Source organism: Nematolebias whitei, chromosome 1 (genome assembly GCF_014905685.2).
Source record: "Nematolebias whitei isolate Nwh7 chromosome 1, NemWhi1, whole genome shotgun sequence".
In the NCBI taxonomy this organism is placed as follows: domain Eukaryota; kingdom Metazoa; phylum Chordata; class Actinopteri; order Cyprinodontiformes; family Rivulidae; genus Nematolebias; species Nematolebias whitei.
The window spans coordinates 35,823,935-35,846,262 of record NC_056498.1 but is presented as its reverse complement, the minus strand read 5'-3'; the positions used below and the strand labels follow the sequence as shown (position 1 = coordinate 35,846,262).

Here is a 22,328-nt window from a genome sequence, read left to right as displayed (position 1 = left end):
TAGGAACCAGAACCAGCGTTCTTGCTCCAGTTAGGAACCAGAACCAGGGTTCTTGCTAAGTCATGAGAAGTTTGTTGGTTTTAATTTTTTTTTGTCTCCACTCATTTTCAGCCACAAATGTTTCTTCTTAAAAAAATAAAAATGTATTGTTGTTGCATTTTGTCGTAATGAAAAGAACAAATCATATTTTGGTTCTTAAACAACTCAACTTTGTTATGAGACACTTCAACCCAGGCGGTCCCAGACTGTTGTTCCAGCTGTTGAGCCTCAAATACTTTTGTTATTTATCTTTTTGTAATAGTCGAGGATAAAGAAACATTTGAGTTGTGTAAAAAACTTCAAGCAAGAAACAAATTTTTGTTTTTTCTTCGATAGTGCACGTGTCCTTTAATTAAAAACCCGTAAGTTATCACGTGTTTGTTTACCTACAGAAAATACGTCCACAACAGGGACGTCTGGGATGGAGACAACAACTTTCAGGGACTTGTTTGTATTGACGCTCAGATTGTTCGACAGGTTAAAGTGTTTTGTTTACATTAAGTGCGTACCTGCATTCTATCAATTGATCTGTGAAAACACCAGAACCTCCTGGTTTCATCATCAGTCCACAGTAATGGCTTAAAATACTGGATTTGTTCAATACTGTGACCTTCTGTCATCTGAATATGAAGTATAACCTCACCTCCTCCTCCTCGACTCCTCCGTCAGCTGCTGCCGCCTCCTCGCTGCTCCTCCTCGAGTCTCTCTGGTCCCGGTTGGTGGCCACCTGCTCGGCCGCCCACTCCCTCAGCACCTCGTCGAGGTTGAAGCGCCGCCGGTAGCTGATGAAGAACGAGCTCACCTGAGTGAAGACACGGAGGTTCAGTTACTGGCGGCAGAGACGCTGCGTTCAAGGACCGAGAGATGCTCAGACCAAGGTGAGACCAGGAGGTGACGGGAGGAGTTTCTGCTCACCTGAGCTGCAGTTTTAGTGCCGATCACTTCAGCGATGGCTGTGAAGTCTTTACCGTAGCGACGGATAGCTGGAGAGGAGACGTGAGGTTAGAGTTGTGTCTGCTCGCATGGACAGAGACGATGAAAACAGGACAGTGAAGGCACCTGCTCTCAGCACACCTGACCTGCCTCAAAAACTGCTGCCGGAGCAGGAAACCGCTTCCTTCTCAAACCCTTGGACAACTAGGCCTGTCACGATAACAAATTTTGTTGGGCGATTCATTGTCTCACAAATTATTGCGGTAAACGATAATATTGTTTAATTTAAGAAGAAATGTTTGTTAATTTGTTTTGTGTGTAGTACCTTTTCAGACCACAGGATGGCAGTATACGACTGTTTGAACCGAAGGATGGATAGTGAGGGAGCGAGCAGCGTGTCTAAGAAAAATGGGAGGGAGGCCCCTTGATGTGACATGGGCTGTCACTCGTTCCTGTTGTTCAGTTCTCAAAATGGCAGATGCTCGGTGTGGTTTGAGCTCATTAGCATTTTTCACACAAAGCTTTTAATAAATAATCAGTAAACAAGTTCTCAGCTTCTTTTTACACAAAGGCACGGGTTTCAACTGTGAATTTTTGGAGCTTCGACAAGACGGTCCACAGTGTTCTGGTACACACACGGTGTTCTGGTCCACACGGTGTTCTGGTCCACACTGTGTTCTGGTCCACACGGTGTTCTGGTCCACACGGTGTTCTGGTCCAGTCCTCGTGAGCAAGCTGTTTCAGCTGCTTCAGGTTTGAAGGGTTCCTTCTCCAGATGTTTGAGCTCCTTCCGCAGATGTTCAACAGGATTTAGATCAGGGCTCAGGAGACCACTCCAGAACAGTCCAGTCTTTGGTTCTGAGCAGCTCTTGATGTTTTGGGTCTTCTCCTGTTGGAGGACCTGTGACTGAAACCAAATGAATTTTGCTGCAGAATGCCTCGATAGTCTTGAGGTTTTGTTGGACCCAGAACAGAACCGAGCCTCCTCCGTGTTTCCCTGCAGGTTCGGGGTTCTTTTCTTTGTAGGTTTTATTTTTGGATCTGTGGACAGAGGGCTGATGGGACTTGTTGTCAAAAAGCTCCAGTTTGGTCTCGTCTGTCCTAAAGACACTTTCCCAGAAGCTTTGCAGCTTCTCAATGAGCATTTTGACAAAGTCCAGTCAGGATAAAATGTCCTCCTCGGTCCACTTTGTCTCCAACGGTCTGATGGTGTCCAGGACTCAGTAGATCCAAAAAGTTGAACAACTGGACTTCTTTTCTGTAGTGAAGACGTTTCACTTCTCGTCCAGGAGGATCTCTCAGTTCAAAGACCAACGGTTTGATCCGATACTGATGACCTTTGACCCCAGAGTTCACCTCTAATCTCTCATTGTTCTAAACTCTGGCTACCATCTATATAATCCGACTCCAGACCTGAGGACCTTCTGAATAATCTGAGCAGCTGCAGTCACAGGAACGTCTCGCTGCTTGGAGATGGTCTTACAATCTTTACCTTTAGCATGATGCTCAATTATCATGTTTCTAACATCCTGAGACATCCCTGTCCTCAGCTTTATGGTCAGTGTGTTACACACGATGACACCAACTGCACTGTGACTACCTGTCACCCTGTCAACAGACAAACTGTGACGCTAACAGGACACACCTTAGTCTAACAAGAACTGTTCTCTCTTTTTTCTTATGGTTCCACTTTGTTTGTCAAGGCCAGTTAGAAAAATAATAATAATAAAATTAATTTGATTCATTGATTGGATTGGTTCATTGATATATAGAGAGAGATAAAATATATAAAGAGATCTAGATAGATATATATATATATAGAGAGAGAGATAAGATATAGAGACGGATATATAGATGCATAGATATATACATAGATATATAGATAGATGGATATAGATATATAGAGAGCTAGATAAATTATTTTGAGCCTAAATTCAAACCAATGATTGATTTTCATCAGTTCATTTTTTAGTATTTTTGTCAATTTCACTCCAGTGTCCTTTATTGAGTAACTCCAAATGAATGAAATAAAAACGTTACAGCCAAGCATTCAGTGGCAGAGGACAGTTCTGGAGAGACACTGTGTCCTCATACAGCAGACGGTTCCTGTGTGGGGAATATGAATGTGTTGTCTGAGAGATGAAGGGCAGACAGGAGGAGGAGGAGGAGCTTCTACTCACCCTGCACGGCCAGGAGCTGCTCCTCCGTGGTCCAACGCGAGTTCATCTTGGGGGCAGGCTGAAAGAGATGAGACAAAGAGGACAGCATGAGAGTCGTGAGCAGATTGAGATTAACCGAGTCCCGCGTGAGGCGAGGCGAAAACTGGAGGTTGTTGAGGCGACGACAGAGTGGATACACGAAGGAGAAGAAGGAAAACATGAAGGATGAGGAGTAAACAGTCAGGAAACAGAAGGAGGTAAACATACCTCGGTGGGTTTGAACGAGTCCACACCTTCAGCTAGGCCCTGCTTCAAACTGCTGTTGGTCTGTTTAACGGACTGGACCTGAAGGAAACAAACATGATGAGGTTAAACCAAGAGAGCAGAATGTTTGAGGTCAGTGTGGTTCCCTCCTGGTGTTCATCTTTTAAACGACAGTAAAGAAACGTTCCACCAGCAGCTCCTCGAACTAAAGGCCCGCTGCGGTATTCCTTCATGATTTATAGGAGCAGGCAACCCGATCCAAACGTTAAACGTGTTTCTTCACATTAACAGGTGCATTTTGTAACATTTTTAAAAATCTTTGATCGTAAACCGGTGGTCGTTCAGCAGAGAGGCACCGATCCGATATTAGTATCAGTATCGGTACAGATTTCGAAAAAATTCTTGATCAGGTATTGTGAAAATGTGACCGATCCATAAGGACGGGAGCCGATTGCTGTTTATTTTAAATATCTGCCAAACAAGCTACTGTTTTTCCTCTTATTTCAGTTCCTTTATTATTTATTTTACATTATATTTAGAATCCCCGAACCATTTGAAAGGTTTGTTGAAGCCAAAGTTGTCAACCTATTGTTTTGGTCAGTTTCATTATCTTTATTATTATTTATTTTACATTTGATTTTATACTCATAATCGCACTGACTGAACAAATTAAAGTTGTGTTGTTTGTTCATGTTTGACCAAGCTTGTGAAAGCTATTGGTGTGTTTAAGTGTGCTGCACTGGCGCAGAGTTCAATGTATCGGATCGCTATCGACCGACGCCAAAACGCCGGTGTCGGTATCGGAATTTTAAAAAAGGGGGATTGTTGTATCTCTATCGTTCAGTGCGAGGAGGAGGAGTAAGAATTCAATAGTTTTAAAGTGGGGTTCTGTGGAAAGGTTTTGAATTAATCTCACTTGTTGAGAATGGCTCCTTGGAAAAACTAGTTCGTTGTCACCTTTAAACAAAATCTAAATCCGTCGCGGCAACAGGAGAATTTTAATCCGCATATCTGGTCCCTATATGACCAAAGAAGGATCTGTGTCCACATCCTTGGCACAAAGTCGAGCTCGTTCTCAATCTGACAGGGCTGTCCCTCGACTCTGATCCTGTTTGTGGTTTTCATGGATCTCAAGACGCAGTCGTGGAGAGGAGGGTGTCTGGTTTGGGAACCTCTGTGTCTCATCTCTGCTTTATGCAGATGATGCGGTTCTGTCGGCGTCTTCAGGCCAGGACCTTCAGCGTGCACTGGGTGGTTTGCAGCAGAGTGTGAAGCAGCTGGAATGAGGGTCGGGGGCTTCCTTCGCAGGGTGGCCGATCTCAGCCTTAGAGACAGGGTGAGGAGCGCCGTCCTCCGGGAGGAGCTCGGAGTAGAGCCTCCGGGACGCCTCCTTTTAGAGGTTTTCCAGGTACGTCCCACTGGAAGGAGGCCCCAGGGAAGACCCAGAAGTCACTGGAGGGATTGTTGATCTTCTGGCCTGGGAACGACAAGCGGCTCTGGGGAGAGGGACGTCTGGGTTTCTCTCTTGGACCGGTTGCCTCCGCGACACGACTACGGATACGCGTTGGAGATCCAGCTAACAAGATTTACATATGTACGTCGTGGCCATCTTAGATTTTGACATGGCAACCCAATATTCAAAAGGAATCTTTCTTAAGGCCACATGGAGCCACTCACCAAAATAGAAGTCTGTTCCTCTCTTATTCAAGATATGCTCACAACGTGCACAGATGGACGGAGAGTATTTCCACTTCCTCCTTTTAGCTCCGTGATGGGGGTTAAATGTTTACAGAGCCACTAACATCACATCAGGTGATTTATTCTGACTGAAATATTTAGATTTTTCTGCCCCAAGTGTCCCCAGGCTGCACAAGTGCCACAGCTAGCTGCTGCTGCTTGTGTTTGAAACACTGTTGTTTTTAGATTGGAGGTATTTAAAGATGGCAGCTTTGACTTTTTGACCTTTTAAACTAGCCGGGTCTGAAAATTTCTCCAAACTGAGGCCATTCCAAAAGGTATCCACAACAGGTAAGATATTAACTGTTCTATTTTTTCCTTTTGAGTTTGAAGGGGTTAACAGAACTCCAACAGCTACAGAACGTCGAGTGTGAAGTAAAGAAGACGTTCTGTAGCGCTCGCGTGTGAAAACTCGCCTGTCTCTTGAGCGACACCAGGTGTGTGTCAAGCTGACGTACGGACAGAACTCCGGCATCGTGGGAGGTCGACAGGGCCGTGATGTCAGCCTGTTCCAAGTGCATTCCCTTGGGTGGTCTGCGCCGGGCTCTGAGGGGGTGGTGTCTGTACTGAGCGCCGATGTTCTCCTTCTTCACCGGGCCGGACCGACTGGGGGTCGGCTTCTCTGTACAGGTGCTGCTGGGGTTCTGCTTCACTGCCTGCATTGAAAAAAAAAAATTTAAAAACAGTGACTGAAGGATAGAGCTGTGTATGAGTGTAAAAGTATTCATACCCCCTGAACTTTTGCTCTGTTACAACCACAAACTTTAAAGTATTTTACTGGGATTTAAGTGATAATCAACAAAAAGTAGAAAAACAAATCACAGGTTTCTAACTTTTTGATGGATCTAAAAAGTCTGATGTGTATTTGTGTAAAGTACCTTTCTGTGTAACTACAGCTGCAGGTCTTTAGGGGTTTGTCTTCACCAGCTTCACACGTTTTTCCCAGTTTTTCTTGGTAAAACAACTCCAGTTCAGTCAGAGTGGACAGGGAGCGCCTGAACAGAACATTTCAGGTCTTGCTACAGATTCTCTACTTAATTTAGGTCTGGACTCTGGCCGGTCCATTCCATCACATGAATATTCTTGAAATCGTTCCACGGTAGATGTGAACAGATGACTTGGTTCGTTGTCCGGCTGTGAGGTGAAACTCGGTCTCTAACAAGTTTTTCTGTCTTGTATTTAGCTCCATCTTCCCATCAACTCTGACCAGATGGGGATGACAGGTGAAGTTTTTAGTCGCACAAAAGCTTTTTGCATTTAGATCCTACCATGTTGTATCATTTTCAGCCACTAGAGGGCCCTCGACTAATACGGCAAGCCAAGTGTCTCATTAATAGGTAAAAGTGGCTATTAATGAGACATCTGGCTTGCCATACAGGATACTTTTGTCTCGCTCTGGAACTCCTGGAGCATTCGGCTGCATTTCACCGCACCGCCAAGGTGAGATGCAGCTGATTTGACCGTCAAAGTGCATTTATTAAGTACAAGTTCAACTGAGACACACCTTTACTATAATGTTGAGCAAACAAATATTTGTTTTTAAGTGTTAATCTTGCTAAATTCTTGTTAAAGTCCTCCAGTGCACGCTCCAGCGGCCGCCATTTGGCAGCCAAACGATTTTTGGCACAACACCAACCCACGTTTCCGGGTGGTCAGCGGTGACGCGTAACAACCGCGACGCGTCAGTGGTGACAAATAATAGATTCAACTTATACGGCGGTGCGACGTGTATGACAGCAAGTACGGTGATAGACGTTTTGTGGACAGACTGTCCCACCTGAGGTGTGGACCTCTGCAGGTCAGTTACTATGGGCCTTCTGCGCTGCTTATCAGATGAATGCTCTCCTTGCCCCGTCTGTCAGTTTAGATCTTGTCTTGTTAAGTTTTCAGTTGTTCCATGCGCTACGTTCTGATTGAACAGCGCTTCATGAGATGTTCAGATCTGTGGATATAGTTTTACAACCAAACCCCACTTTAAACTTCTCAACAACTTTACCCTTGACCTGTCGTCTGTGTTCCTTGATCTTCATGATGCCGTTTGGTCAAAATGATCTGTAACAAACCTGAGGCTTTAACAAAACTGCTGTATTTATCAAAAGCAATGTGTTCAATGTAATGATACTTCCTCCAGCTATTTATCTGTCAATAATGGTGTACCACAAGGCTCAGTCTTAGGTCCCACCCTTTTCACAACTTACATAATGCAAGTCAGATAATTCCTGATGCATCCCTACATTTCTATCCTAACGACAATTGTTTATTGTCAAGCTAAAACAGTTGCTAAGGTTTTCCAGCTTTTACAGTCTGCATTCAACATCACCCAGTTAGATTTGTTCCGTGAGACTAAGTTGCACTTGTAAACTAATAGGGTGACTTTTGAAGGATGTTTGTTGAACTGGATTACAGTTAGAGGTATCAGAGTAAGGGAGCTGATTACAAACTGTAAAAACCACATATAATTTCCCCTCGACTTCACATTTACGCACTCCTTTGTGAAAGTCTGCCACAAAGTCCCAATAAAAAACACGTGCTTGTAATGCCACAGTTCAAGAGGGTATGAATACTTGTTTAAAATATGTTGAATAAAGTTTATTTTAACGCCCACCTCTTTCTTGGCATCGATTTCAAAGTCACTGTCACTGCCCGGCTCTCCTTGCTCAACATCATCATTGCTGCACAAAAAGAAAAAAAGAAAAATCAATTAGAAAAAGAATTGGTCGTGGTGAAGTTCTGCCTCCGTCCTTCTAATTTCAATGACAAACAGTTCGAATGACGAGTTGTGATCTGCCTCTTCCTCATTTATATTCATGAGCTCGTGTCCCAAGACGACACTCTCGTCAAGTGTTATTTAACTAAGATCTGGAAATGTCAAACCTCGGATGAGGAGCTTCTGAGAATCGTCAAAATTAATTTCTTCATTTTGTCCATCTGTTCATTCGTTCATCTATAACTAGCTTCCCCAGAGGTTTAAATTAAGATTTCTTTGTGCGTTTTGAACCTGTCATCTTTCTCCCTCTTGCTGACGAGCCTCCTGGCCTGTCGGTCCATGACGGAGGTCCTGGTTCGGGTCTTCTTCCAGCTGTAGTAGTACTTCACCAGGCTGGAGATCAGTTTGTCTGGAAGCTACAGAAGGAAGCAGCTTTGTAGTTGGATTTTATAATTATAATTAAAAAAAAAAAAGTTTCCCGTTGTCTCTCACCATCTGCTGGATGCGGTGGAAGCTCTTTCCGTGGAAGCTGAAGGCCTGCTCGAACAGAACTTTATCCTCCACCGTCCACTCGTCTGGGAAGGGCGTGAAGTTGGCCAAGTCGGCCAGCGAGCGCTCCACGTCGTGTTTGTGCCATAACAACATGCCCAGAGCCTGAAGGGGCAGACAACCAGAAATCCAGAGGTGGAGATGTGGGTTTCCCTCAAGTTAATGAGAAATAATTTAATTATTAAGCGCTGAGCTTGTACAGCTTCTCATACCTGCTCCATGTTGTATCCGTGCTTTTCTTTAGCCATCAGGATGTACTCATCCACTGGAATAAAAGAAACGATAAACAAGTTGAATGAATTATAAACATTTTAACATTTTTTTAAGGTCAGTTTGCGTATGGCAGCCACCTTGAATCAGGTCGACTCCAGAAGTTGTGATTTTAGCCGTACACCCAACGAACTACTTTCTGCATGCTTCATAAAAATTATTTTAATTTTGCTAAATGACAAAATGCCGCAGGCGAAGAATAAAAAGACGATGGTTATTTGTGATTCCCTGGTCAGCCTGGAACCATGTCCCTCCCTATCAGGTGTCATAATGTAGTTAGGTAAAATAAATAGTTTCGAGCTTACACATTGCGTCAGAGAGCTGAGTGTCGGGACACCAGACCAACATGCTCCTCTGGTCCTTCTCGTTGTAGCGGGCTGGACTGTCTGATGATAAAAACACAGTAAACCTTGTCAGGAACATACATTTAATTCATCAGTCAGTTACATTATCTTCAGCTTCTCCTCATCTTTCTCACCAAATCTGGACCACTTAATACAGAGAACTCAAAATCTCTCTTCTCCCCATTTACTCCCACCACAACCCCACTTCCACTTCCTGTTTGTCACCAACAGACATTAGGAGTGGGTGCAGATGCAGAGCTGTGTGCGCTTGTCCTCTCTGATGAAATCTGATGTTCAGGAAGTAGCGTCATCTTGTCTCTGCAGAATTTATTGGAGCCCAACCGATATATCCGTAAGGCCGATATTTTGGGCCGATATGTGCGTTTTGTGGACATATCGGTATCTGTGATAATTTGCTCATTAAGTGCCGATTTAGATAGATACCGTATTTTCTGCCGTACATGTCGCATCAGTCTAAATATGTCTAATAAAGTGGAAAAATCCATAAATACGTCACTTCGCCGTATACGTCGCATCTATTATACATCACTGCTGACAACCCGGAAACGTGGGCCGGTGTTGTGCCAAATATCGATTGGCTGCCAAATGGAGGCTGCGGGGGCGTGCACGGGAGAAATTTAACAAGATTAACACTTAAAAACAATTAATTGTTTGCTCGAAATTATAGCAAAGGTGTGTCTCAGTCTAACTTTCCTTAATAAATGGACTTTAATTGTCAAATCAGCTGCATTTTCAAAAGTCAGTACGCAGAAACATGAACGCGCAGAGGGCGACTCGCTGTGCATTTCTTCGAAATTTAACAAGACAACCACCTAAAACAATTATTTGTTAGCTGGACATTATAGTAAAGGTGTGTCTTAGTTGAACTTTTACTTAATAAATGAACTTTAATGGTCAAATCATCTGCATTTCGCCGGGGCGGAGCATCGAAATGAAGCCGAATTGTGTCATTAATAGCCACTTTTACCTATTACATGATGCAATGGCATGCCATACAACTTGAGTGCCATGTAGCAGCTGAAAATGGTAGTGTTCAACATTTTCAGTCAGAATGAATGGAAACGGTCATATCTCAGCTAAAAATTGGTTTATAAATATGGGAAAAAATCCATAAATACGTCGCTTCGGCGTATAAGTCGCAGGATGCAAATTATGCAAAAAAAACAAGACTTATAGGGCGGAAAATACAGTAAATTGAAAATATTAACTCATTATTGAATATTTCTTCATTGTGACTCTGTTTTTTACTAAATCGTTTGTCTCTATGTGTCCCTGTGGTGGACTTGTGACCTGTCCAGGGTGTCCCCTGCCTCTCAAAGTGACTGCTGGATATGTGCTCCAATGACCCCCCGCGACCCGAAAAGGAAAAAGTGGGTAAAGATAATGGATAAACATTATCAAAAAATGTTAAGCTCTTAGTATCACAGAGCCAACCGTTCAAGTCTTAAAGATGTTTTACACGTTAAAAAATATTTCCCCAGTCACAGAGACCAGAACCATTTGGAGCATTGTACTTTATTACATTATTGTTCTTTCTAGAGCATTTATGCAAATCTGTATCCAGCTGGTATGAACAAAAATATTTCTGTAGTTTAACAAGATTAAGAGGTCCTCTGGATGGATTCTTCTTGAGAAGAATCCATCCAGAGGACCTCTTAACCGTGTTAGATTTATCTACCTGGATTATTGAACATGCATCAGGATATTTCTGTACTTTTTTTATTCTACTGATATTAACCAGAAGATTTATTATAATTTTCCTAAATGATCAGTATTTCACCAGCGTGTCTTCCTCCTGAGATTTGCTCACCTGGTTTGAACTCTGGGATCTGGGCCTGGTAGTCTCCTCCGACTCTGATCATGCTGTCTGTGTGGAGAGACGAGGAGTGAACATTACGACCATGTCCTGGAGTAAAGAAGTAGAAGACGAGGATCGACCGTTCCCAGACTGAGGCAGAACTCGGACTGGTGTTTTCTTACAAGAAGGTTCAAGAGGAAGCCATCCATGGTTTGACAGAGAAACAAGGAGCATTTCTAATATACAGTGCCTTGTGAGGCTGTTCCAAAGCATTTACACGTTTCCCCTTAAACCACTCGAGTGTTGCTTTAGCTGCGACCTTTGGGTCATTGTCCAATGATTGACATCACCTGACTCTAATTCCACCTTCAAATTAACTGCTAATCCTAGAGGTTCACTTACTTTTGCCACTCACAAATAGAAACATAGATCCTTTATTAATCTCAGGAGTGAAATTCGAGTGAGTATGTAATATTGGATTATTTTTGTCAATAAATAAATGGCCAAGTATAAAATGTTGTCTCGTTTGTTTAGCTAGGTTTTCTTGATCTACTTTTAGGACTTGTGTGGAAATCTGATGATGCTTTAGGTCATAGTTATGCAGAAAATTATAAAAGGGATCACAAAATTTCAAGCATCGCCTCCGAGGCCGTTTTTACATAAACGCTGAAACACACGCTGCTGCAGACGTTCAGGATGAGGTGTCAGAGGCCGAAGTGATGAAAACAGTGGAAATACAGAATCAGTTAAAGGCCTGTGGTTTGGATTAACTCTTCTACGATGTGTTGGCTCAGATTATGTGTTGTTCAGCTACTACCACTCCAAATTTTATCTCAGTGTCTATAAAACTGACTGGATTATAGACATGTATTTGTGTTTTCTTGAGTCAGCTGACCGTGGCGACCATTTTGAATCGGTAGGTGGTCAGTTTTCGACGCACATCAAACAAATCCAACAAAGTTCAGTCAGGTCCTCTGGTCGGTTTCGTTTTTTTTATTGAGACGTTTTGTCCTTCATCCAAAGGACTTCATCAGTCCGAGGAGCCACAACAAACTCGGTTCCACAAGCAGCACACCTACACAGACCAACCAGTTTGACGGTGATAAGATGGTTTACCATTTGTCCGTTGGACATATTTTGGGTTCACTAATTAACCTTTGGTTATTTTGGGCTGTGGCGTGTTCCGCCCACCTATAAACAGGCTGGTCCCCAGGAGCTCTCGTCTCTCAGGCTCGCTCTGTTTTTGATCCCTCTCAACCAACACGGTAACCTTTTAACTTTTTACATGTTTTTGTAGTAATTTTGGCCTGGTGGGTCCGGTTGTCCTGTTTTCGCTTTTTTTTGGTAATAGTCTTTTCTTTATTTTTAAAGGTTTTTCTAGTTTTAGTCTGGTATCAGCAGCGGCTTCGACGGCCCTGTATAGGGTCGGCCCGCTGTTGTAACTGTATGATTTGGCCGCCTCACCAGGTCCATCTTTGATTTAGTACTTTGGGTTTTTCTGTCTTTTTTTGGTGGACACGGGAATTGGGGGTTCATAATAATCTTCACTTTTTGCGAGCAGCAGCAGCTTTTTAATAAATTGAAAGTTTGAACCATCGTATCCGAGTCTTGTCTCCTACTTAATATGTTGTATCATGGTGGACGTAACAGCCCTCTCCCCCGTCGACTCCTCTGAGGCAGCCGAAGTGGTTCAAAACACTGAGTGTGCTGCTTGCGGGACTCAGTTTGTTGTGGCTCCTCGGACTGATGAAGTCCTTTGGATGAAGGACAAAATGTCTCAACAATAAAAGAAACTGTCCAGAGGACCTGACTGAACTTGTTGGATTTTCTACCTGGATTATTGAGCATGAACTTTCAAATCAAATGAACGTTTTTCTGAAAGTTTCAATAAAATCCCACCAGTGAGTCGTTAGATATTTTGCTAACAGACATCATACAGACACAGGAGATGATTATAAATATTTCCCACCCCCTCCTGACAATAAGGTCCAGTCCAGCAGTGCTGTTTTTACAGCTTACATTTCTGCCACAGTACATGTGTGTATCCTTTGATTTCTGTGGTCAAATAAAGAAGTGTGTGTGTGTGTGTGGGGGGGGGGGGGGACGACAGAGACACAAGTAGATGGATCACGAGCCGAAGGAGCCAGGAAGAGGGAACTATGAAGGAGGATGCTGAGAAAGGAAACGGAGGCTGCAGAGTATTGATTTAAACTAAAACATCTGTGTGCGATCTAAAAAAAACCATTAAACAGAAACAGTGGAGACAGAAAGACGAAGGAAAATACATGGATGCTGGAGCAGAGGGCGACTGCAGATGAAGGAAAATACATGGATGCTGGAGCAGAGGGCGACTGCAGATGAAGGAAAAGACACGGATTCTGGAGCAGAGGGCGACTGCAGAACAGCCGGCATGATGCAGCAATAAAATGTGTTTAACGCCGAAACGTTGGTGAGCGTTTTAAACCAACACTCAGGAGTTGGTGGTAACGTGTTTACCGTGAGCGTGTTCTTCATCGCTGCTCTCCTCCTCGGAGTGGGGCTGGCTGTTGCCGTTGGTGACGGTTTTGGCTCTGCTCCGCGACAGGACCCCGGCCCCCGAGCGCTCCATCACTGAGGGCATGACTGCAACAAAACGGAGGACGTTTCACTCCCTGAACTCCAGCAAGCATCAACATTTGTGATTAAAACACCAGTAAATTTAAAAGGCCGGCACCGAGTGAAGGAATGCACATCGCCCGCCGCCTTTCAGGCCAGATCTGTGATAAAAAATATATAATCTCATGTTGGGATCGTGGGACTTGCAGCCGTTTTGGTCAAACTTTGTACATAACATGTTGCACAATCTCATACGATACTCAGTTTTACGTAAATCTCAATTACGGCAAAAATAAACTTTCACGTATCGTTTGTATTTTGCAGTCTGCGCTCATTCCGACTCCTTTTGTCAACACGGGTCACAAATGACAAAAAAAGAAAGCAGCAGCAGGTTTAGGACCCGTATGTGACTCGTCAACATTGAATTAGGGAAACAGGCAGCTGTAGTTCACCAGTTAATTGGTATGATGATGATGAACATGTTCAATTTCCATTCAGTTTATTTATATAGTCCCAAGTCACAACAGAAGTCATCTCAGGGCACAGAACAGAAACATTGCTGAGTTAACAGAGACTTTCATATATAAAAATAATAATTTGACTATTTATCTGAGCATTTAACTCCATCACAGAAATGGTCAAAATGAACTAAGCACAGTTTCAGATTCCTGGCTGCTTTTTAAGATACATTTTGTTACAGAATCATCCTGATATCTGGAGCGGTCCCATAGATATGATGTGATTTGCACATGATTAAACCTTATCCATCAGCCCCTTCACTGAAATTAGGGGTGCACCGATTGCAGTTTTCTGGCCGATTATTGATTTCTAAAAAATCTGACCTGCCGATTCCCATTTTGGCCGATACTGATTTTGTTTGATAAGCGACACCGTCGGGTGTTATAAGGTCACAATTCAATTTTCCACTATTATTTTGTTGAAAAACATACCCCTGAACAATATCCTAGAAACAATGCAAACTTGTTTTAACTGGCCATGAGGTCGTGCTCTGAAATATAAATGAAGATCAGACGATTGTTGTTAAAACAAAAAAAAAAATCAGTAAAATCAGTTTCTCGTGCAAGTATCGGCCGATTTATCGGTGGCGCCCCTAACTGACATGTTAAAAAATACTCGTCTTTTCTGAGCAGTACCAAAAACTAACAATGATTTTGAACAGAAAAGCTCAAATTTTTCCCAATTTCCCATCTGGTTAGCGCAGTTATTTTCAATACCAGCCATGAAATCTCGATACCCAGACGTGGTTCTTCTTTTCAAATGACGTCAAGAAATCTTCATTAAAATCTGCTAAAAAAAAAAAAAAAAAAAAAATAGGATTAGACTCATTTTCCAGGGGTTATCTGGATTAGCAAAACAAATCGCATCGTATCTACGGAACTGCTCCAGACATCGGGATGATTCTGTAACAAAATGTAGCTTAAAAATCAGCCAGGAATCTGAAACTGTGCTTAGTTCATTTTGACCATTGAGTCCGGTCACGTATATATTTATGAACACGCTTTTCATCTCGAACTGAAAATGTTTGACGACAGTTTTGATGTTGGGCTCAGAGTATCAAAGCAAACAAAACATTGATTTGCGCCTCCTGATTTGAACCAAGTCAACCTGTGGTTCTCTTTGTGATGCTTATTCCAGATATCTGCTCTGCCCTCGACTGGTTCACCACAGGAACGAGTGCAGCGTAAGCGTGAAGCACTGATCGACTCTCGCGATCAACAACAGGAACGCAGCTCTTCTCACAAAATCACGCACCTTTCTTTCCACTTTAGCAAAAAAAAAAAAAAAAATCCTTAAAAGCCCTCAAACTACAGCAGATTAGTGAAATTATTAAACTACGAAACCGTGAATGTTGAGCTCTGTGGTGAGAAGGCAACTGTTTTCTTTTGGCGACTCCTCCATGAAGGTCATTTTTTAAGAGGCTGGATGACAGAGACATGAAACACTCCTACAGAATCTATAGAGATTAAAACGTCCTGATGCATGCTCAATAATCCAGGTAGAAAAATCTAACGAGGTTAAATCAGGTCCTCTGGACAGATTCTTCTTTGTTGAAACGTTTCGTCTTTTATCCAAAACACATCGTCTGAGACCCCGCAGCAAACTCAGTCTTATAAATAACACCTTATCACAGTGGATCAACCAGTTTACTGCTGACATCCAGAACGAGCTAGTCGTATGGAAAAGGAAGACCAGCAGTTTAACAACGGATCTTTCGAGCCCTAACAATTGGTCGTTAGTGCCCTGGTGGCTACTTGAGTGATAATAACAGCGTTGTAAGAGGGTGATAGTTGAACACGGAGCCCCCGCCCCCGTTTAACGATGGACGGGTTCTTTTCATACAAAATGTGCAGGAGTTTTAGAGAAACTGAGACGTTTATTTTCTAAACACAACGTCCCAGTGGCTTTTAAACCCCAAAAATACATTACGGCAAAGACTGGTTCATCCCAAAGATCCAGTCCCCCGGCACAAACAGAGTAATGTTGTGTATGCTGTTCAGTGTCAGGAGGGTGATCAGTCTTACATCGGGGAAACTAAACAGTCATTGGCCAAAAGGATGAGCCAGCACAGAAGATCAACATCATCAGGCCAGGACTCTGCGGTCTACACTCATCTCCAGGCCAGCGGTCACTCTTTCAGGGATGAAGATGTTCACATCCTGGACAGAGAGGAACGATGGTTTGAGAGAGGAGTAAAGGAGGCCATCTTTGTGAAAAGAAACCGTCCATGATTAAACAGGGGTGGAGGCCTCCGGGTTCAACTGTCCCCCTCTTACAACGCTGTTATTGCTAATATCACTCAGCCCTCTGAATAACAAGCGGCCAACAGGGCACCAACGATCGTTCGTCAGGCTGATGGTCCTCTGATCATGTGAACAACTAGTTCTGGATGTCACCAGCAAACTGGTTGATCCACTCTGAGAAGAAGTGGTTTGTAAGACTGAGTTTATTGCAGCTCCTCAGATGGAAGGTCTTTAGGATAAAAGACGAAACGTTTCAACAAGTTTTTGTTTTTTATCCATCCAGAGGACCTGACTTGACTTTGTTAGACTGATGGTCCTCCTTGTACATGTGACTAGCTAGTTCTTGCTGTCAGCAGTAAACTGGTTGATCCGCTGTGATAACATGTTATTTATGAGACTGAGTTTGCTGCAGGGTCTCAGACTGAATGTCTTTAGGATAAAAGACGAAACGTTTCGACAAAGAGGACCTGATTTAACCTCGTTAGATTTATAGAGTTTACTTATTTAACGTTCATTTCATTTTAATTTTCCCTTCTAGCAGCTTTGCAAGCACTTTTTAATTTTTCAGATTTCTGTTTTACTTCCATTTCCTAATAATGACATTCATTTCTTTTACAATTTATATTTGTGCTATTGTTGGATGTAACTGGGACTCTGTGTACACAATTTCATTCCACCTCATGTACCATGTGATGCGAATGACAATAAGGAACCTTGAACATAAAAACATGAGGAACTGTCAATGTGAAAAATAGATTTATTTCTTGGTCTCCTTTTGCTTCATGAAGATGAGATATTACGTGACTGAGGGAACAGGCCAACTTACTCTTGGGACAAGTAGTCAGCAAACCTTAGAGAAGTGCGTCTCTAATGTCTGATTAAGGATGTCAGTCAGCCTCGACATGCCCTAATTACTAATTCTTTTTTATTATTATTGTCCCGTTTCTCATTGAGCGGCTTTAAATTAAAATGTGCAAATTGCACGTCAAATTGTGCAGCTCAGTCGGGAATAGTGTGCTATGATGTTTGGAAGCGGTACATCGTACAGCGTAGACAAAATCTGCAAAAACACTAAAAAAAAAAAAAAAAAAAAAGGAGATCAATGAGAAACATCAGTCCTCTTTGGAGATCTGTAGCTCAGATTTACTTCAGCGTAAAACCATCATTCAAAGTTTGAACGGGTCACAGAACGTTAGACTTTACGAGTCTGAAGTGACTTTTTGGCATGTTTTATGGTTTTTGTACAATCACAGTTTAAGTTTAAAGGTTTTTACAGACTTGCTCAAAATATTGATGATGCCACTAACTTTAAAATGATCTAAAATGTTAACACGTGGACATTTTTCTCTTCTTTCACACAAGCGTCTCTCACAGCAATGGTACTTATAGTTTTCCCTCAAATCTCCCCAAAACGAAGGCAGCACGCACCCAAACTTCAACAAAATTTTATCTTAAAATATTCTCGTCCAAGCTGGAAGTGAAGGGTTCTTTCAATTTCACTTAACTGGTCATATCTCCGACACAAAACACTGTAGGAACATGAAAATTTACACGCGTGACCATCCAAACTGCTTAAAAAAACGTTTTAACCTGATTTATAGTGTTCATATAGCACCTGTTTGTTTGAGGCTTACTTTTCAGTATGCCACTCATTAACTTGGTAGTCGGGGAGGAACAAACACAGATGTGTGGTTACCATGGTGACCATCACAGCAGCTTCAACACCATAGTAGCTGTTGGGAATTACCTGTATAAATAAAGGTTGACGGATAAAATACGCAACTTTTCAAGGCTATGATTTGAATTTTTGTTCTCAGTTCATCATCTAGGATGAAAAAAGTAAAACACTAAAAATTCATCATTCACTACCAAAGATTAATCAAATAATATAAAATAAATGAGCGAAATTAGCCTTTTTTTTTTTTTTTGCCAACAATAAATCGAGTCTGTCGTTTACATTCGAGCATTGATGAGGATGCTTCAGACAGCCTTGGTGCACGACAGATTTTGAGACGCTGAAATAAATCCCCGGACGTAAACCGAGTCCAAGAACAATGGACTGAGAGACACCTGGGTTGAAAGGAAAAAGACAAACGTTCTCCTCTCTTTGAAGTTCATGCTCAATAATCCAGATTAAAAAAAATCCAACAAAGTTCAGTCAGGTCATCTGGACGGTTTCTTTTATTTGTTGAGACGTTTTGTCCTTCATCCAAAGGACTTCAACAGTCGAAGGAGCCACAACCCTGAGTACTGTATTTTTCGCCGTATAAGTCGCACCTTTTTCCCATAAATATGCAAGTCCTACGACTTCTACACCGAAGCGACTAATATACATTTTCCCCCATATTTATAACCCAATGTTTGGCTGAGATCTGACGATTTCATTCATTCTGACATGGAAAATATTGAACACTACCATTTTCAGCCAATAGAGGGCGCTCAAGTAAAATGGCAAGCCAAGTGTCTCGTTAATAGGGAAAAGTGGCTATTAATGAGACACTTGGCTTGCCATACCAAGCCACCTTCGTCTCGCTCTGAAACTCCTGGAACAAACATCAAATCAGCTGCATTTCGCCGCGCTGCTCAGGTGAGATGCAGCTGATTTGACCATTAAAGTGCATTTATTAAGTAAAAGTTCAACTGAGACACACATTTACTATAATGATGAGCAAACAAATAATTGTTCTTAGGTGTTTATCTTGTTAAATTCTTGTTAAAAGTCCTGTGAACGCTTCCACGGCCGCCATTTGGCAGCCAATCAATTTTTGGCACAACACCGGCCCACGTTTCCAGGTTTGTGGTGACACATAATAGATGTGACTTATACAGCGAAGCGGCTTATTTGTGTTCCTTTCCACTTTATTAGATATTTTTGGACTGATGCGACTTACATGGCAGTGCGACGTGTATGGCGGCAAGTACGGTACGTCATTTGTTCCACCTCATGCACTGCGTGTGATGTGAATGACAATAAACTTAACTTGAACAACAAACTCAGTCCCACAAGCAGCACACTCCCATAGTGGACCAACTAGTTTACTGGTGATAAGATGGTTTTGGGGCCCGCCCTCTCCCTCGTCGACTCCTCTGAGGCAGCCATAGCCAAAGTGGCTCAAAACATCAAAGTTCATGCTCAATAATCCAGGTAAAAAAAAATCCAACAAAGTTCAGTCAGGTCATCTGGATGAAATGTCTCAACAAAAATAGAAACCATCCAGATGACCTGACTGAACTTTGTTGGTTCTCCTCTCTTCTCCTGGAAAGAAGCGACAACTAAAGGCTGAGAGTCGACAGAAGTGGAGCCATTTTGGGGGTGGTTCTCAAGCGGCGGAGAGCGCTAAAGCAAAAATCGGCGTTAAGATCAAACGCAAATGATCTGCGCCGAGCTAGTCTGACCTCTGACATGAGAATTTCTGTAATGGATCGCAATCGAATACAGTTGCGAACAAAGGCGAGAAATATTTGCCATTTTCTGACGCAATCTTTACAAAAATCCTAAGTTTGAATCAAATAAACCCCCAATCATGTAATTGTGTAGGTATGGTGTGAGTACTTTGTCCTTTTTGGTTAGTTCCAACTACACGTCTTGCACCAGACCGTACATCAAAATGCACTTGGGGAAATGTTCTCGTTCTGAAAATTCCACTTTAAATGTGACGAGTTCCACTGAAACCCAACCAATGTTGTGAAACCTGACAAGCACAACAAAAAAACAGCAACATCCGGGAACAAACTGTGGGGGAAAAGACAGAAAGCAACACATCCATCTCCTTTACGACATAGTTATACAAGTAGAGCTTCAAAAAACACCAGTACCAGATCATAGACAGCCACGATGTGCAGGCTAGACCCTTCCCTATCATCATCCTCAGTTTCACCCCCCACAACAACTCTCTACATTAACCCATAATCCCTCATTCTACACGTTTAACCTAAAGTAGTTAGGACCTCTGCGGGCGGAAGAGGCGCAATCCTAACAATCCGAGAGATTACCATCAACCATCAGCTAAAGGCGCAGACAATACTGGAGTCTGTGGAGCTCTTTTGTCTGTGGCAGCTCCCCCTCCCACAGAAAACAGCAGCTGCCCCGTTTAACTTCGCCGGACGAATCCCTCATGCGAACAGGGACAAGATGAAGAAATCCCTGCTGGAATGGTCCAAAACAAAAACAACAACAACAAGACCTAAAAATGAAATCGTCTTTGTGATAACTCTCCTGGATTCGCAAGTTTTTTCTGTTTCGCAACTTCTGACCCTCGTATGAGCAGCTCTGAATCTGCTTCAAAGTGATAAAACAAACGAGAGTTTATTTCACATATGATGCATCCTGATCCACTTCTGCCTTGTGTGCGACCTCTTACAGCTTGAATAAAAGTTCACATCTGGAGGAGTTCAAGAGCATAAACATAAATCCTAATTATTATTATTGTTTTATTATTATTTTACGGTCTTTGTTTGCAGCTGAATGAACACTTGAACAGTTTTTCTAAGCAGTCATCGGTGTCAAGACTTTCAAGTCCTTTTGTTCCCCCCCTCTCAACCGCTGAGGCTACCGGAACAAAACCAAAACAAACAAAAAAATTAAGTCGATTTTGGCTCATTTTAGCTAAACTTCGGGACTTTAAGCCTCTTTTTTAACAACTGAAGCAATGAACAGAGTCTTAAGAACATAGAACACTGCTCTCCTCTTGACAAAGTGCATTTTGAGTCCCTCTTCTCCCCCCACCTCCTCCTCCTCCTCCTCCTCACTTTGAGATGCTAACGTTAGCCTGTTAGCTCGCCGTACATTAGTAACGTTTGTAGTTCAAGTCGCGACAACAGTCTCACTCCGTACCTGCGGTTCGTTTCCCTCCGCCTTTTTTCGTCCCCCTCCTCCTCCTCCGCGCTTAAAACTTCTCGGGGGTCTCTGTCCGCGGGTTACAATCCTCCTGGAAGAGCCAAAAAGAAATTATTGCATGCTCAGAGGCTTAATTTTTGCCTAATTGATGAACTGCTCGGATAGATGGAAGCGGCGGTGAGTGAGCGTGTGCGAGAGGGAGAGGCGGACAACACCCGCAGGAAAGTAGTGTGGACATCCGCTCTGCCTTCCGACCAACCGTTTGAATTGACTAAAAGTAGTCCCGTGAAACTCCTCTAAGTTTAAACTATTCGTCGTTTTAAATCGTTTTGATTAAAACGCTTGCCCTTATATGGAAGGGCTGATGTATATGTATCTCATAATAATATACTGTACAAAAATTAATTTCAGAAAAAGTCACATTTAAAACCTGCCAGCACGCTAATTTAAATTAATGTTATTACTCGTTTAGCACACAGCAGAAAAATATGGTTATATTGTGTTGAAATATATAATTATTCATTAATCTTCACTGTCTAGGGCTCTACTTGCCAGTGTGTCGGCGGAGGGATTCGGCAGCTGTGCATTTGTGTGCAGAGGCAGGCTGTCCAGACTTGTACTGGTGTGTGTATATGTGTGTGTTTGTGAGGTGGCTGCAACTAGAGTGTGTGTGTGACTTTGTGCACGTGCTAACTCAGATGAATAGCTTCAGACTACTTGTTTTTATCTAAAATGTCAGAATCTCACAGTGTCAGTGTGTTGTGAGTGCACAGGTGGAAGTGTGTGTGTGCATAAAAGGGGGTGTTTCATGGACCTCCCTCACCTGATGATGGCAGTGAACCAGCAACCTGCTCTGACCCTCATGTTGACATGCAGGAGCCTGTTACTGACTCCTCCTCATCACCATCTCAGCTCATCTCCTCCATGATCTATCTCCTTGTGTGCCACCCCTCCCTCCTTTTGTCATCTCTTCTTCTCTGTAACTTTCCCTCTCCTCTTCCTCCTCACATGCCCTATTTCCTTACATCGTCATCATTCTCACCTCCTCCACACCCACTTCACCTCCTCTCCTGTGTTTATCTCCTTTTCCTCCTCCTCATCATCATGTCTATCTGCTCCTCTCTGATGTCGTTTGCAGTTTCAACTGTGTGTGTGTGTGTGCACGCGTGCGTACGTGCAAATTCTTCCCTTCCCCTCCCCCACCAGTTTCTCTCCACTCTCACCCCACCCCTCCCCTGCTCCTCTTCCTCCCTCTTCAGTCTCATTTTCACCCCTTTCCACCTCCTTCCTTCCTCCCCTCTCATTAGTCAGTG

General features: G+C 42.8%; 1 protein-coding gene across 1 annotated transcript in view; it reads right to left on the bottom strand.

Moving 5' to 3' along the window:
* The window catches only part of rcor2 (REST corepressor 2), a 21,834-nt gene extending 598 nt beyond the window's left edge, over positions 1-21,236 (bottom strand). The window contains exons 1-13 of the mRNA XM_037684089.1: positions 21,013-21,236; positions 13,318-13,443; positions 10,834-10,890; positions 8,964-9,044; positions 8,601-8,653; positions 8,332-8,493; positions 8,131-8,255; positions 7,738-7,804; positions 5,549-5,788; positions 3,399-3,476; positions 3,153-3,210; positions 955-1,022; positions 683-841 (exon numbers count right to left, since the gene is read on the bottom strand). Of these exons, the coding sequence (XP_037540017.1) occupies positions 683-841; positions 955-1,022; positions 3,153-3,210; positions 3,399-3,476; positions 5,549-5,788; positions 7,738-7,804; positions 8,131-8,255; positions 8,332-8,493; positions 8,601-8,653; positions 8,964-9,044; positions 10,834-10,890; positions 13,318-13,441 (1,272 nt within the window). The 5' untranslated portion in view covers positions 13,442-13,443; positions 21,013-21,236. The remainder of the gene's footprint in view (positions 1-682; positions 842-954; positions 1,023-3,152; positions 3,211-3,398; positions 3,477-5,548; positions 5,789-7,737; positions 7,805-8,130; positions 8,256-8,331; positions 8,494-8,600; positions 8,654-8,963; positions 9,045-10,833; positions 10,891-13,317; positions 13,444-21,012) is intronic.
* Between the last annotated feature and the right edge of the window lie 1,092 nt (positions 21,237-22,328).